Below are 17640 nucleotides of genomic sequence, written 5' to 3'. Positions count from 1 at the left end.
CAAGTTCTGTACAACTGGAGGAGGAAAGTACAAGTTCTATACAACTGGTTGGTGTTGTGGATATTAAAATCTCCTAGGAGGATTTTTTGCTGTTAAGAAAGCGGGACTCTACAAAATCAATTTTTAAGGAGAGGAAATTAATGAGTTGGCATTATTAATAAGTTTTACAATAAACAATTTTTTTTTCATGTTTGTTAGTTAGCTTTTAATGTTTATACAAATTTCTGTATGGATGCTGTGCAAGTTTTTTTTTTTTTTCAAGTGGTATTTTAATGCCTGTTGTAAAACCACATGCTTATTTATTGAACACCTGAAACAGCAGGGGTATGCCTTTTCATTCTTTCAATTTCTCTCACGCATTCTCATCATTCTCAAAAGTTCTTCGACCAGTGACTCAGGACAATTACACCACAAAAAAAAAAAAAAAAAGTCTTTTCGCACAGGACACTATTTCACAGCTGTTAACTCCATAGAAATCCTAAATCAGCCCAACTATGGAATACCACTTCCATGTTTGGGGTGGTGCACCAAAATTCTCTTAAGTGTTTGCTCGATTCCATCCAGAAGAGGGAAATCCAGTTAATGTTCTCTCTCTCTCTCTCTCTCTCTCTGAAAGTATATATATATATACAGATAGTTTCATGGACAGTTTTCTGACAAATTCGTAATATTATTCCTCTACCTTTCTCCAAAATCATTAGAACAACAGCTAACCAACACCCTTTTATGGTCTATCTTAACTCACCAAGCCAGCTTCACTGCCTCCTCATTCATTCCATCTACTTCTGTTCTTTGGAAGAGCTTTCCCAAAGAGTAATGTGGGGTGTGTATATTTCCATGCTAGTGAGAATTACTTCAGAGATATATTCGGTGCATATGTTTGGGTTGGAAGACCAGAAATAATAGTCCAACCATGGGAATGAGGCATGGAAATCACTGAGGCTGTCTCACTTGGCACTGTTTATAATGTCTAGTTATAATGGGGTTCAGATAACTTAGTCAATTTCAATGCTAATAAAACCCAGTACCATGTTATTTCTCATAAAAAAAAAAGAACCGTTTTCTGCCAGTATTATTTTTGACAACACCCAAATTTCCAGACAATGTGAGATTTTTCTTCTTGGAATTACCCTGACATCAAGCCTCTCCTATCATAAACATATCACAACCATTGCATCCTCAGCTTCTAAACAAAAAAAAACTAGTTCCCTTCTGCTCAAGATGTTACTTCACTCCTGAACAGCTGTTAACCTTATTCAAATCACAAATCTGTCCAGCTATTGAATACTGCTCTCACATATGGGGTGGGGGCCCCAAAAAAACTCCTTCAAAATGCTTGACTCAATACAGAGGAGAGTAATTACTTATTAATGACCCATTTCTTAACAACTCGCTCCCTCCACTTTCACACAGATGTTTGGTTTCTCCAATATGTCTATTCTATAAATATTTCCATGGGAAATGTTCATCTGAAATAGCATCAATAATTCCCCCAATTAGTACTGAGTTCGTTGGAACACATGCAGCTGCTGCTCAACATTTCTTCACAGTTGCACCTTTGATATCCACAGAACAAATTTCTTTTCCTCCTCCATCCCTGCAACTGCTGTACTGTGGAACAGTCTTTCCCCTTTTGTGTTCCCCAATGAATACAATATACAGTCATTTAAATGAAATGTGAACAAGTGGAAAAAGAAGAATCAGAAGACCAAGAAAGAGATGGCATGAGACCGGAACAGGCCACATGGCCTATATTCCATGATAGGAAGAAGAAGAAGTGAACAAGTTTCTTTTTTCCCAATCACTACCCATGCACAGTACTAATGTACCAACCTCTTGTGTATGGACTCAACATAATAAAATTTAAAAGCAATGCAGATTCCTCCCTTTCTTCTTACCCTCTTGTCCACAATCTCCACAATCTGCTATTGGTTTTGTGGGGGGGTCAGATATTAAAAAAAATCCATTTTATTGAACTGCTTTTTATTCATTGGGCATATCATTTAAAAAGTAACAGGGAAGTCTTGAGAGAGTGCATTTTTTTTTTTTTTTTTTTTTTTCGTGGTATGTAAGCTTTTGTATCCTTTTAGTTTGCATCTTCCCAAATATGTAGAATCCATAATTTCAAAAATGTAAGCTTTTGCATAATTTGTAGAATGCTGTACCTATATCACAATGTATATTGGTTTGCAATTTTCAAAGATGGGATCATTTATATGAGAGGAAGTGGGGGAAATATAACATCACAAACTTTATTTAATCAAAATCAAGCCTCATGGAGTCTACTGCAGGAAAATTGCATGCTTCCTTTAAGTGGCTGATATCTATAATTTGCTGCTCCTTTCTTAAATTAAGGCAGTGCACATTAATTGATTCATTATCACGAATTGTTGGTGTCTGATGCCTACTTCACTATCTTCCACCTTTCTTTGTCCATTGCACAATGTTGCACTTTCTGTACATGCATACATTCCACACCAGTCCTTTATGTCATCTATCCATTCTCTGTATGATCTACCCCTTCTGTTTACACCATTCATGATACCAAACATTAATGTCTTTATCTTCCGGTCCTCACTCATTCTGCAGATGCATCCAAATAATTGCAGCTTCCGTTTTATAATCTTCTGCATTATATTCTCCTTTGGTTGTATCTTCTGATAGAACTCTTCATTTGTGATTTTTTTTGTACCCATCCTATTCTTTGAATCTTCCTGTAACAAGTTCTTACAAATGCCAAAATTCTTTTTCTTGATTCCTTATTTATTACCCACGTTTCATATCCATACAATACACTGCTAAAGATTCGTGTTTCTAGTACTCTTAATTTTGTTTGCAGGTTGATCACTTTACTTTTCCAGATGTTTCCTTCAGATTTGTTCTTCCCTTTACAATCCTGATATTTATTTCTTTTTTACAGTCCAAATCATATTTCATTTTTCTTCCCAAATATGTGAATTGTTCTACATTTTCTATATCAATTCCATCCACTTGTATCTTCTCACCAATAATTAATTGATTGATATGTAAATTAAAATAAAAATGCTTCCATACACTGAATATAGTATGGTGCAAAGTGCTTCTTACTAAATTCAGTTTAATAGCACAATACATTTGGATATATATATATATATATATACACACACACAGAAAATTCAGACTACCCATGGGACTGTATAGACTGTTTGAGTTTATTTTATAAATTTTGCATTACAGTACTTCTGACATATGTTGAATCATTTTGTAAAATAAAATTACCTTCATAATAAAATGTCTCAGTGCTGGTAGTTTCAGATGAAGACAATTTTAATAATGATCAGGTTTATGCAAAACTAAAATCTATTACACATCTATCAAATTAATTAAAAAGATATTTTATATAAATTTCTTAGATGTGAAGAGCAAGTAAAAATAGACAAGTTGGATCATCTGAAAGAACAAAAGGATGACGACAAAGTCAAAGAATTAAAACAAAAAGACCTTGGTGATATCAACAATGGTGAAGAGCCACTGCAATTAATAAGCCAGAAGGTATTATTTTGATGGCGTAGTATAATTTTTAACACTTCTTTCATTTAAGGCGTCGGCAGTAATTATTCCTTAAGTTAGTTAATAGTTCCTGAAATATCTCAGGCATCTATTATCATGTGTGAAGTGATTAAATTTCATTTATTATTGTCTAATTACCTTACAGATTTACTCTTCTCCAGGATTATAAATTTTAATTTGACCATTTCTCTTGCTTGCATCATGAACGGAGATTATACAGGTTTTATGGTAATTCGAAACATCAGAGTTTCTTCAACCTATAATGTATTAGCTGTGGATGGGGCAAAGGGTTGGAGAGAGAGAAAATGCTATGATAAGCTGACATAAGTTTCATTAATAAATCTTATCTCTGAAACAAAAGTTAAAGGGAAAATATATAAACACTGATGTTTCCTAATATTTCATAACTTTTCAACTTATGCGACCTTGCTGCTTTAAATTACTTGGCTTTACACATCATAAGATAACTCTGAATTTTCTTGAGAACTCTTATGTCTGCTTTCTCTTATCTTATTAGATGACTTGTTTTATTTCTGACCCATCTCACAGATTCTTATGTTAAACATGGTTTGAATATTGCTTAATATATTATTAGTTTGCTGTTATCACTGATTTCTCCATGTTCTGTATAATTTTTACTGATTTTTCCCAATCCAACCTTGCTTAATAAGTTATCACTTTTAATATATCATCATCATCAAATTCCTGACTTGTACCCTCAAGGGGTGCACAGGATATGATAATACTACATGAAAAATTTACATCATTACTAACTTCCTATCTATAATTTTCCTCCAAATCAGCCTGTTACTTGTCAAGATTCAAACATTATCAGATCTTATATTTCTATCATCTAAGGCACTTTGTACCGTATCAATCCACCTATAACTTGGTCTTCCTCTGGGTCGTTTTGTTGCCAACATGGCAGAGAACACTTGTTTTGCTAATCGTTCATTGCCCATTCTGTTTAAGTGACCATACCACCTGAGATTAGCTCTGATGACGCATTCCTGGATGCTGACAATCTTAAGTTCTTTCCTAACATCCTCGTTTTAAATATGATATTGCCATTGATGCCATCTGTTCATGCCTATAATCTTTCTCAGGACTCTCATATCTGCGGTCTCTAGTCTTTGGTCAAGTGTTTTACTTCTGACCCAGCTCTCAGATCCATAAGTTAAAACTGGTTTGAACACTGTCTTGTATACAGCTAATTTAGCGTTCCAACTAATTTCTCTCTTATCCCATATGAATTTATTCAATTGACTTCCTACCATACCAGCTTTGCTGATTCTGTTGTCTATTTCTATATTTAATTTACCATCTTCATAAAAATCGTGCCTAAGTAACTGAAATGTTTTACTTGTTCAACTGGTTCTCCATTCACAACACAGTTGACATTTTCAATAATTTTGCCTATTTTCATTGTCTTTGCCTTTTTATTGCTGACCTTCATACCGTATCTATTACAACAGTTATTCAATTTAGTCAGAGAATCTTGCAGACTTGTAGCGGATTTATTTAGAAGTATAACATCATCCACATAAAGCAAAGAGCTGACATTAACATCTCCAATTTTGATATCATGTTTAATACTACTTTCCTTCATAATGTGATCCATAGAGATCATGAATAACAGAGGGGATAATGTACATCCTTGTCTCACACCAGATTTAACATTAAACCATCTTCCTGTACTTCCTTCAATTCTAACTGCTGACTGGCAACTCAAATATAGACTAAGTATTGCTTGATGTAATGCGCCTTTAACACCATATAACTGTAACATATTGAATAGCTTCTCTCTTGGCACCTTGTCATATGCCTTTTCAAGATCGACAAAACTTAAATACACATCTTTGATATATTCCCATGCTTTCTCAACTATTTGTCGTAAGATGAAGATCTGATCCTGACAACCTCTATTTGGCCTGAATCCAGCTTGTTGTTCACCAAGCTTTTCTTCCACAATTCTTCTCAATCATTTCTCAAGTATACTTGCATAAATCTTGCCAGGAACACCCAGTAGAGAAATACCTCTGTAATTCTCACATTCAATTTTATTTCCCTTTTTATATATGGGTACAATGAGAGCTCTACTCCAATCATCAGGAATTCGTCTATCTGTCCAGGCATTCTGAACTATGCAGTGCAGCCACTGTAAGACTTTTATACCACCATACTTCAGCATTTTTGGTCAAATATCATCTACTCCTGCTGCTTTTCCACATTTCAAGCCTTGGATGTCTTTTTCTACTTCAAGTATGGATATGTATTCGTGACTGTATTCCTGTTGAATGTTTTTTTTTTACCACTGTGCTGTCACTGCTTGTTCGGTTTAGCAATATTTCGAAGTAATTACTCCATACTTGAAGGATATCTTTTTCTCCCTTTTTCATGTCACCTTTATCATCTCTAACTCCTTTTACAGCACTCTTTCCTCCATTTCTAAGCTTCTTCAACAACCTCCAGAATATCTTGCCACCTTCTTGATATTTATTTTCTATGTTCTTGCCAAAGTCCTCCCATGACTTTTGTTTAGCTAGTTTTACACATTGTTTAGCTTTCTTACATTTCTCTCTGTATTCTCTAAGAGCATAAGCTGACTTATTTGCCAGGAACTTTTGATATGCTTTCTTCTTTTCCTTCACTGCCTCTTTAACTTTTTGTGTCCACCATGGAGTTCTAATTTTTCTGTTCTTGCAGACAACTTCACCACATGCCTCTCTAGCTGCTGAATCAATCGGGGTTTTCTTCAAGGCTTGCCACTGAATCTCCAAGGTTTGGTTCCTGTTCTGAAACTCTTTCATTTTTTCTTGAATAATCTTTGTGTATTTTAGTCTACAGGTCACATCTAAGAGCTGCTCAACTTTTATTCGATTTAAAACTTTCTTATATGTTATTCTTTTCAATATGAAATTCAGTTTTATCCTGCTCAAGACTAAATAGTGATCACTTCCAATTTCAAATCCACTTTTAATATATACATATTTTAATTCATTTTTATTTATTTAATTATTTTTTCGTATCTACCAGGATACTGAATGAACGATGATGGACTGACAGTTTGGAATTTGATCAACCAAATTGTATTCTTATTAGCTTAAATCATGCAAAATGATGGTGCAGCATGACGGAATTCCATGCTGGCTTGGATGTCACCATTTAAACAAGGCCACTGTTGTTCTTGTCAAGAAACCAGGGAAAATAAAGGAAAGTTAGCTACTGAAACAAATTCCAAATCAACACCAGCAGACTTCCAGATTGGCACCATCAACATAAGAATCAATGAAAATGAAATGGAACTAGCAGAAGTACTACTAAATCACTTACGGAATTGAACAACGTAGATACAAATATAAATTAAATTACACATTAATAAACATTTCCAATATTTCGGCAATGTCACGTTTCCATTTTCAAAAGGAACTTGCAAAAAAAGGCACGTGCACGCAGGCAATACAACACAATAACTGAGAATGAAGAGATGAAGCTATTGTTCTCCTAAAAGTCGTGATGGTGCCCTCTAGCAGGCTAAGTAGGTGTTCTTGGCATTGAGCTGAAGGTCTGCTGATGTAAGCTTCCCAAATTTGGGGCAGTCGCATACAACCAAATTTGTTGAGGTTTGGAGAGTTTCTTAGGGCTGAGGCTGATTCCATAAATAGTCTTTCGAACTTGTATTTGCTAAGGTGTTACTGTAGCTTTCTTCCACCATATTCTGTGGCGTGTATCCAGAGCATGGTCTGCAAGACACTGTACTTGTGAGATCGGATGTAATCCTTGTGTTCAGAAATTCTGATATTCGCTGTCCTGCCTGTTTGGCCAAAGTAAGACAGTTTACAACTGCAAGGGACCTGGTATACACCAGGTTGGTCTAGGGGAAGTGGTTGGTCTTTGGTGGAGCAGATAAGGGATGCCAATTTTCTGTAATGCCTATAACAGGTGGTCAGGTCATGTTTTTTTAAGATTTTTGAAATTGTTTCCGAGATGCCTCGGATGTAGGGATTGGTGATGGATTTAGAGTAATCCTTGTTGTGTGTGTGTGTGGGGGGGGGTTGATGTGGTTTGTAGGTTTTAATATTTTTTGGATTTTTTTTGTGGGGGGGGGTAGCCATTGGCTGAGAAAGTGTTGAGGATGTGATTTATTTTAGTGTGTAGGGCCATGTCGTTAGAACAGATTAGTTTAGCCCTGTTATACAGTGCTTTCACCACTCCATATTGTTGTGGAGGGGGGGGGGGGATTGTTGGTGAATGTATCTGCCTGTATGGATGGGTTTTCTATAAACTGAGAAAACCAAGGTTCCATCAGGCTGGCGGATGACTAGTGTGTCTAGGAAAGGGAGGCTGTTGTTTTCCTCTTTTTCCAGGGTGAACTTGAATCTGGGATGTTGGGTGTGTTAAGAAGAGGAGTGTTTCAGAGCCATGTGGCCAAATAGCGAACACATCATCAACATAGCGAAGCCATATGGTTGGTTTTTGTGGCGCAGAGGCTAAGGCTTTTTCTTCAAAGGTCTCCATAAAGAAATTGGCCAAGGGTGGGGAAAGGTGTGAACCCATGGCTGTCCCCTCTCTTTGTTTATAGAATTTTCCCTGCCGAACGAAATAGCCAGAGTTCATTGTGAACTGAAATAGGGCTGATATATCGGGAGAAAATTTAGCTTGGATTAGCTCTAAAGTTTCCTTGAGTGGGATATTTGTGAATAAGGAGGAGACGTCAAAGCTGACCATTATGTCAGTATGTTGGAGTGTAAGGTTTCCTATGCTGGCTTTGAAGTGGGCTGAGTTTTTTATGTGTGATGATGTGTTGCCAGTATAGTGTGTGAGCTCTTTGGCCAAATGTTTAGCTCATTTGTATGTGGGGAATATGGAACGTAATGGCACATTTTCTTTGTATTTTTGGGAGTCCGTAAATATGGGTGGGGGGGGTATAGAGTTAAATGGCTTTAATCTGTTGGTAACTTCTACAGGCCAAGAAATGACTTTCTTAAGGAGCCTGTGAAGTTTTCTAATTTGTGAGTTGGTGGGATTGTATTCGATAGGAGGTAAATAGCCTGATCTAATAGAAGAGCATTAAGCTTACCTGTGTAGTCCTTTTGGTTAAGCACTACAGTTGCATTTCCCTTATCTGCTTTGGTGATAACTAATTCTTTATTATTCCTCATTTCCTGTAGAGCTTTATATTCCTTGTTGGATATGTTGGTTTTTGGTGGTCTTGTTTTGGAGAGGATACAAGCTACATCCAGTCTTACACTGTTGACGATTTGATGTTGAAGTTGACGGATTCCGCGTTCGATCTGGATCGTAATATCCTCACCAGGTATTTTTCAGGGAGCAATGGCGAAGTTGTGGCCACGTGAAAGTGCTTCAGGGTGACTGAAGAAAAGTCGATTACGGTGTTGGTAGCAAGTTTTGGATTGACGGTAGAGTTCTTTTTTAATTTTTCGAATTTTTTCATCTGTCGGCTTCCTATTTTTTCAAATTCTTTGTCTGCAGCAGTGCACGAGACGTCATGTAAAATAGACCAAAGTTCATGATTTAAAGTGCACGAAAGCTCATCTTCGAAGGCACAAATAGCTTCGTTAATGTCCACTAAGGGAGACCTCGTGGCGGTGATTTGTTCGCGTAGCTATCACGGTTATATATACGGAGAGCTTTTTGTGAAACAAAACGGTGCTTGAATTTTACACAGCTTGGGATTACCTTATTATCCCGGCAGCGTTTCAGGAAAGCTAGACGATTTAATTGTCTAGACAACTTCATTTTACCGTGTTGGTGGGCCTTCCGTGCGATCGTATCTCTGTGGATGATGTTGATTCTCGTAGACAGGCTTATACGTTGGTTATGCATTACTAAATCACTTAAGAAATTTAACAACGTAGATACGAATATAAATTAAATTACACTTTTATAAATATTTCCGATATTTCGGCAACGTCACGTTGCCATTTTCAAAATGAACTTACAAGCAGCAGTACTAGAGCAACATAATAGATGTTACCGAAATAAAGAAGATAAAACCATGGGGGATCTTTGTAGGTGTCAAATACAAAATGATATATTCAAGCAACAACAATGAATTATTTATGCCTCTGCTTCTATTTAAGAAGTGGAGAAAATTTACAAAGCTTGAGAGAAGGCAGCTGAGACAACGAAAATGGAAAAGTTGGACCTTGTTGAGGATCCAAATAGCAGAATAGGAAATGATTATCAGACATAGAAATCTTTTGGGGAAATTTTTGAGAAAAGAGCAGAATTAATAATAATGGTAAGTACCATTTTGGTCACTGTTTAGGGGAATGAACTAGTTATTACAAATACCATGTTCCAAGAAATGGGCACAAATTCAGAGTGAAAATGCAAGAAATGCAAAGTTGCTTTCATTATAACTAATAACTATTGTTATTAGTTATAATGAAATGATATGCTGGAAGAATGCCACTCTATTACACTGCAACAAATACAAATATGAGAGATTATTCCTTGACTTCAAAATTTTTCATGGAATGACAACATATACTAAAATATTAATTTAAAAAAAAAAAAACTTGAATCAGTATGTTCCAATCTTTCAGCAATGTTACATTGCCATCTTTTGGAACATAAAACTGATATCTTCACACAGGCACTAATAAAGAGCAAATGATGCTGAAGAATGCAACTGGCGTTGGTCCTAGAGTCCTAAAGGTGCTCCCTAGTGGGCTAAATTAATCTGTTCAGATAACAATGCCCTTACCACTGAACTTAACTATATGCTTAGCACCTTCTTAGTCAATGGCTACAACTCCCAGAAAATATTAAAGTCAGTTACCCCCTCCCAACAAATTTGGGAAGCGTGCATCCTAAGAAGGTCAGCCCAACAGCCAAGACAACCCAATTGGGCTGACCTTAGGATGCACGCTTCCCAAATTTGTCGAGGTTAGGAAGTTTTTTAGATCTGAGGCTGATTTCAAGAATAATCTTTCATATTTACATTTGCTGCAGTGTAGTAAAATGGCATTCTTCCAGCATATTCTATGGCAGATATCTACTGTATGGTCTGCAAGTCCTGAGTGACTGTATTGGTGAAACCGGATGTAGTCTTTGTGTTTGGATATCCTGATATTAGCTGTTCTGCATGTCTGGCCATAGTAGGACAGTTTGCAACTGCATGGGACCTGGTATACTTCAGGTAGGTCTAGGGGAAGTGGCTGGTCTTTGGTGGAGCAGATAAGGGATGCCAATATCTTATATGGTTTGCAACAGGGGTAGTCGGGTCATATTTTTTAGGATTTTCGTTAGCTTTTCAGAAATGCCAATATATAAGGAATGGTGATAGATTTAGTGTAAACAGAGAAAGCCAGGAATCCATCAGGCTGGCATGTAATCAGTGTCTAGGAAAGGGAAACTGTTGTTGTTTTCCTTTTCAGAGGTGAATTGGATTCTGGGGTGTTGATTGTTTAAGTGTGTTAAGAAGTTGTGGAGTGTATCTATAATATGTGGCCAAATAGCTAACACATTATCCATGTAGCATAGCCAGACAGTGGGCCTGAGTTTAAGACTTTTTTTCTTTAAAAGTCTCCATAAAGAAGTTTGCCAGGGGTGGAGAACCCATGGCTTTCCCTCTATATGTTTGTAGAATTTTCCTTGCCAAATGAAATAATCTGAGTTCGTGGTGAACTGAAATAGGGCTGAGATGTCGGAAGGAAATTTGGCTTGGATGAGATCTAAGGTATCTTTGAGTGGGACATTTGTGAATAAGGAGGAGCCATCAAAACTGACCATTGTCAGTTGTGTGCTGGAGTGAGAGGTTTTCTACAAACAGATAGAGGGGACAGCCATCGGTTCTCCACCTCTGGCAAACCTCTTTATGGAGAGTTTTGAAGAAAAAGCCTTAAACTCAGTCCCACAAAACCCCACTGTCTGGCTACCCTACGTGGATGATGTGTTCGCTATTTGGCCATATATCCTAGATACACTCCACAACTTCTTAACACACTTAAACAATCAACACCCCAGAATCCGGTTCACCTCGGAAAAGGAAAACAACAACAGTCTCCCTTTCCTAGACACTCTGATTGCATGCCAGCCTGATGGATCCCTGGCTTTCTCTGTTTACAGAAAACCAACCCATACAGGTAGATACATTCACCAGCAATCACCCCTCACAACAATATGGGATTATAAAAAAAAAACTATATAACAGGACTAAATCTGTTCAGATAACAATGCTCTTACTACTGAACTTAACCATATCCTTAACACCTGCTTAGCCAATGGCTACAACCCCCAAAAAATCCAGAAAATATTAAAACCAGTTAATCTCCCCCCTTCATAACAGAGATTAAACTAAATCTATCACCATTCCTTACATCTTGGGCAGATCTGAAAAGCTAACAAAAATCGTAAAAAAAAAAAAAAAAAAAAAAAAAAATGACCTGACTACCCCTGTTGCAAATCAGATAAGAAATAGGCATACCTTTTTCGCCCCACGAAAGACCAGCCACTACCCCTAAACCTACCTGGGGTATACCAGGTTCCATTCAGTTATAAACTGTCTTACTATGGCCAAACAGGCAGGACAGCTAATATCAGAATATCCGAACACAAAGACTACATCCCATTTCACCAATACAGCCACTCAGGACTTGCGAACCATGCAGTAGAATACGCTGGAGGAACATCACTTTAATACACTGCAGCAAATATAAATATGAAAGATTATTCTTGGAATCAGCCTCAGCTCTAAAAAAAAAAAAAACTTCTCTAATCTCAACACATTTGGGTGCATGAGACTGCCCCAAATTTGGGAAGCATACATCCTAAGAATGTCAACCCAATTTAGCCGACTAGGGGATACCTTTTAGGACTCTAGGACCAATGCAAATTGCCTTCTTCAGCCTCATTTGCTCATTGTTAGTGCTCCATGCACATATCATAGTTTTATGTTCCCAGAAGATGGCAATGTGACATTGCCAAAATATTGGAAGGTATTGATTAAAGTTTTTTTAATTAATATTTTAATATGTTGTCATTTCCTGAAAAATTTAAAGTCATATATAACCAACGTATAAGTTAATCTAGAAGAATTATTCCTTGAATCTGCATCATCCCTGAACAACTTTCCAAACCCCAACAAATTTGAGTGCATGAGGCTGCCCCAAATTTGGAAAGCATTCATTTTAAGATGATCAGCCCAACGGCCAAGACAACCCAATTTAGCTCATTAGGCAGACACTGTTTAGTAAGCTAAGGCCGACTTCTGTTGCCTTTCTTCAGCCTCATTTGCTCACTGTTAGTTGTCTGCATGCTCATATCATTGTTTTTGATCCCTCCCTGACAATGGTAACGTAACATTTCCAAAATATAGGATAGTATTAAAGTTTTTGTAATTAATATTTTAGATAACTGAATCTATGATTATGTTACTGTTGATTGCTGTGTTTTCTCACTAGTTCATTTCATGAATATACAAAGATCTTGTATTTGGAAGTGATCACCATTTAGTTTTGAAGGGGAAAATTGAATATCATATTCAAAAGAAAAGTGTGCAAGAAAATTTTTAAAACAGATGAAAGTTGAGCAGCTTTCAGAGGAGAACAGTGGACTCAAATATTATTCAAGAAAAAATGAAAGTTTGAGAAAACCTTTTAAAATTCATTTGCAATCCCTGCAGAAAACATTGATTCAGCCAAAAAGGCATGTGGTGAAGATGTCTGCAAAGATAGTATAATAATTGCACCATGGCAGACTTGAAGTTAGAGGCAGTCAGCAAACAGAAGAAGAAAGTGCATTGGAAGTTGCTAGCAAGTAAGTCATCTTGTGCTTTTAGACAATAGAGAGTAAACTATGAAAGTGAAGCACTGTAAGATTAGCTACACAAAAGTCATGAGGAGGCTTGATAAGATCATAGAAAATAAATATCAGAAAAGTGTCAAAATATTCGGGATGCTATTGAAAAAGCTTGGCAATAGAGGAAAGAATACTCTGCAAGGAATCAGATGACCGTGACATGAAAACTTAAAGATATTCTAGATATACTGTTAATTGGAATTTTTGCATTATTGTGCATTTATACATTCAAAGCTGGATTATGGGTCTTAAATCTGGTTTTGCAAGGCAGAGTAGCCTGCATGGTTGTATCCTATCTATCATCAGGATTGCACATCATCCACTCAGTCTTATTTTGAAGCAAATGAACTAGTGCTATCATTTAGAAACAATTTTCTCTAAAGTATATCCTCAAAATATTCACTTTCAGAGCATCCTATGTGGATTAGTATCTTTTCTCTATATTGGGAAGTTCGATATCAGATAAGTCAAATTGCCATAATCACTTTGGTATGTGTCTTAAAGAAATTATGCAAGCTGTTGGAAGGTTTGCACTCTCTCTCTCTCTGTCAACTACAGTAGTTTCATACTCCATTTACCTGTCTACCTGCAATTGCTTAATGCACACAGAGCAGTCCACTCTGATTTCTTGCCCATCTATATTTATGGTTCAAAAGATCTGAGACCTGTTGGCTTTGCTGCTGTTTCCTGACATTACTATATCCAACCATATCCCACTTGATTGCAGTAATTGTACTGTACAGTTGCATGCCATTCAGCTTGCACTTGTGTATATATTAATAAAAGAAAATTGCTATGAAAAGTGTAATTTATACAGACTCATTGAGTTCTTTACAGACCATCATGTGTCCTGTGTATAATCCACATCCAGTGCTTTGTAAGGTTTTACAACAAAATGTGAAGACCTTGAATTTGATATTCGGTTGTGCTGAATTCCCAAACTTATTGGAATTAAGGGAAATGAGACTGCAGCTGCTATGTTGTTGTTATTATTTATATGGATAAACCATGGAGTCAAAAGACTCATCGCAGGAGACCCAGTCTATCTACTAACACACACTACCTATCATAAATCTCCTTAAACTTATTTACTGTTTTGGCACTCACAACCACCTCTCAAAATTCATTCCACATTCCACTCATTCACACTTTCCAAGTAAAGAATCCATCTGCACACCCTCAGTAACCACACTCTTAGACAGCTTCGAGTATGATCCCTTGTTTCCCTCTACTTCCCATATATTGAAAAAATTCTTCTGTGTCAATCTTATAGAATCCCTTTAGTAACTCATAAGTTTCTATCATATCCCCTTTCCCCCACCTGTTACCAGCTTGGTCACTTGTCTCTGAATCTTCTCCACCACCTCCCAGTCCACTGGAAATGCAGGTTTCCAAATTTGTGCATACTAGTCAATGTGACCAAACCATAGCCTTATAAAGAGGGATGATAATAACCTCCCTATCTTTACTTGTCAATGTGTTCTTCAACATCTAAATAATCCTCTGGGTTATTTTTCCAGCTCTTGCAATATATCCTCTGAATTTCAGATCTCTATCCATCATCACCCCCAATCCCTAGCCCACTTCACAATTTCTTGTAAACTAGTACAGTCAATATGATATAAACTGTGTAATCTTTTTATCCAGAAGTGCATTACCTTACATTTTACAACATTAAATTGACAACCTTTGTCCAATTTATTTTAAGTCATCCTACAAGATATCTATAAGAGTTGTTTGAAAAGTTTGGTAAATTTCCAATAGATAGTGACACAATTCGTTCATTCATACCAGTGTCAGCACGTATCATCTCTTTCGTGACTACTAGCAAAATGTTAGCCACATGTGACACGTAGTTCTCATTTGGCAAACATTTAAAATGATCATGTTCGCATTTTACATAAAAATGGAAAAAACGAGTTTTGTGCAGTGATAAAACACTTTTATTTGAAGAAGTGGATGGCCATGCAGATCAAAGGCGAGTTAGATGCAGTTCATAGGGACTCTGCACTAGCAGTTAAAGACTATTTATTTTTGGATAAATGAGTTTAAACATGGTCATAAGTCCATTGAAGATGAAGCGCACTCTGGGTGCCTGACTGAGGTCACTACGAAGGAAATGATTGACAAAATCCATGGTATTGTTATGGAATGGAAGACCACAGAGTGAAAGTGTATGAGATTGTAGGCATCTTAAATGAATGGGTGTATAATATCCTGCACATAAAAAAAGCTGTGTGCGCAATTGTTGACTGTCAATCAAAAACGCATGTGAAAAGACATTTCAACACAGTGTTTGCCTAAGTTTAATCACAATTCGCAGGATTTTTTGTGTCGATTCATGATTGTAGACGAAATTTGGATCCACCACTACACGCTTGAGTCCAAGCAACAGTCAAAACAGTGGACAATGCCCGGTAAAAGAGCACCAAAAAAAGCGAAGACCATTTTGTCAGTTGGGAAGGTGATGGCCACTGTTTTTTGGGGTTCTCAAGGAATTATCATGATAGACTATTTAGAAAAAGGTAAGACAATAACAGTAGTCTATTATGCATCATTGTTGGACTGCTTAAAAAGAACTGAAGAAAAAAAAGGGCCAAGATTGCCACACAAAAAAGTGCTCTTTCATCAAGACAATGCACCGTCCCACACATTTACCATCGCAACGGCAAAATTGCACGAATCGAAGTTCGAATTAGTTCCACATCCACCGTATATTCTCTGGACTTGGCTCCATATGACTTCTTCTTGTTCCCAAACTTGGAAATTTGGCTCGGTGGGAAAATATTTTCTTCGAATCAAGGCTGTCAATGACTATTTTGCACGATTTGACAAATCCTACTTTTTAGATGGGATGAAAAAATTGGAAACTTGCTGGATGAAATGTGTAGATCTTGATGGAGACTATGTTGAGAAATAAAGGTGATTTTTTTCCAAAAAAATGTGTTCAACTTGTTTTTTACCAAACTTTTCAAACAACCTTCTTATATCACCTGTATCATTTTTCAGGTTTTGCATCATCAGTAAACAATTGAATATCCATTCAAATCTTCTGTATCATTAATGTACAAATTAAAGAGTAGTTGCCCTAATACAGGGCCCTGAGGCACTTCACTGGTTACTCTCATTCACCTTGATTCCACTTCTCCATACACCACCCTCCAATGTCTATCAGTCCCCCCCATCCATGCCTTCCTTTTTGCTCCAGCTTATGCAATAATTTTCCATGTGGTATTCTGGCAAATGCCTTAGCAAAGTTGCGCAGTATAATAGTGTAGCCATTTCCTTTATCAAATTTCATTATCACCTTATTGTAAAATGTGAATAAATTACTGAGGCAGGATCGACCTTTACATGCTGTCCCCTATAGAGTATCATATTCCTTTCCACCCATTTTTTTTATATTTTACTTTTAACTAACTTTTCCAATACTTTAACCACCACTCCAGAGATACTAATTCGTCTGTAATTTGATATTTTGTCTTGGAGCCACCTTTATGTAATGGAACTGTCTTACCCTCTTTCCACCCCCTTGAATCTCTGCCAGAGCTGAGACTTAGATAAACAACTTCGTCAGAAGCACTGCCAGTTCACTTGCACATTCTTGTAGTACATGAGCTGACATACCATCTGGTCCCACTGCATTATTCACATTGATATTTTTCAATACATTAATTACCTCCAGTTCATCCTCCTCAATTCTCACATCAGTAATTGCAAAGTCACCACCTGGATGAATATACCCTTTCAAAGTGAACACCACTTAGTAACTGAACTATTTCTTCTGCTTCTGTCAGTTTCCTACCATCAGCACTGAGTAAAGTAATCTTTCCATTATCGTTCTTTCTTTTACTTGCTACATAGCAAAAAAAAAAAAAAATTTTGGAATTACTTTAGCCTGCTCAGTAAATTTTCTCTCAAAATCTGATTTAGCCTTCCTTACTATTCTAGTTACCCATCTTGCTTGTGCTTTGTATTTCTCATGAGCATGCTGCTCACTTTTTTGTTTATATTCCTTCACACAATGTTTTTTTTTTTTTTTTTTTTTTTTTTTTTTTTTTTTTTTTTTTTTTCAGCTCCAGCTTTATATTACTACTCATCCACTTAATCCCTACTCGGTTATCCTCCTTACTCTGGATATGGAGGCTGATACTGCCTCACTCAAACAATCCCTTGACAGCTTTCCATGCACTAATGACATTCATTCTGTGTATCTTCTTATGACGAGTTTTCTTCTAAGTTTGTTCTAATGCCAGCTTTGTA

At 36.7% G+C, this 17640-nt stretch overlaps 1 protein-coding gene across 1 annotated transcript in view; it reads left to right on the top strand.

The window, feature by feature from the left end:
- Positions 1-17640, top strand: part of LOC150106785 (uncharacterized) — a 602332-nt gene that overhangs the window by 325632 nt on the left and 259060 nt on the right. The window contains exon 9 of the mRNA XM_090393483.1: positions 3393-3531. Coding sequence (XP_090249609.1) covers positions 3393-3531 — 139 coding nt within the window. The remainder of the gene's footprint in view (positions 1-3392; positions 3532-17640) is intronic.

Source organism: Typopeltis vanoorti, chromosome 5 (assembly GCF_054136105.1).
Source record: "Typopeltis vanoorti isolate ZY-2024b chromosome 5, IOZ_Tvanoo_1.0, whole genome shotgun sequence".
In the NCBI taxonomy this organism is placed as follows: Eukaryota; Metazoa; Arthropoda; class Arachnida; order Uropygi; family Thelyphonidae; genus Typopeltis; species Typopeltis vanoorti.
The sequence above is the reverse complement of the archived record's forward strand: the minus strand, read 5'-3'. Positions and strand labels throughout refer to the sequence as shown.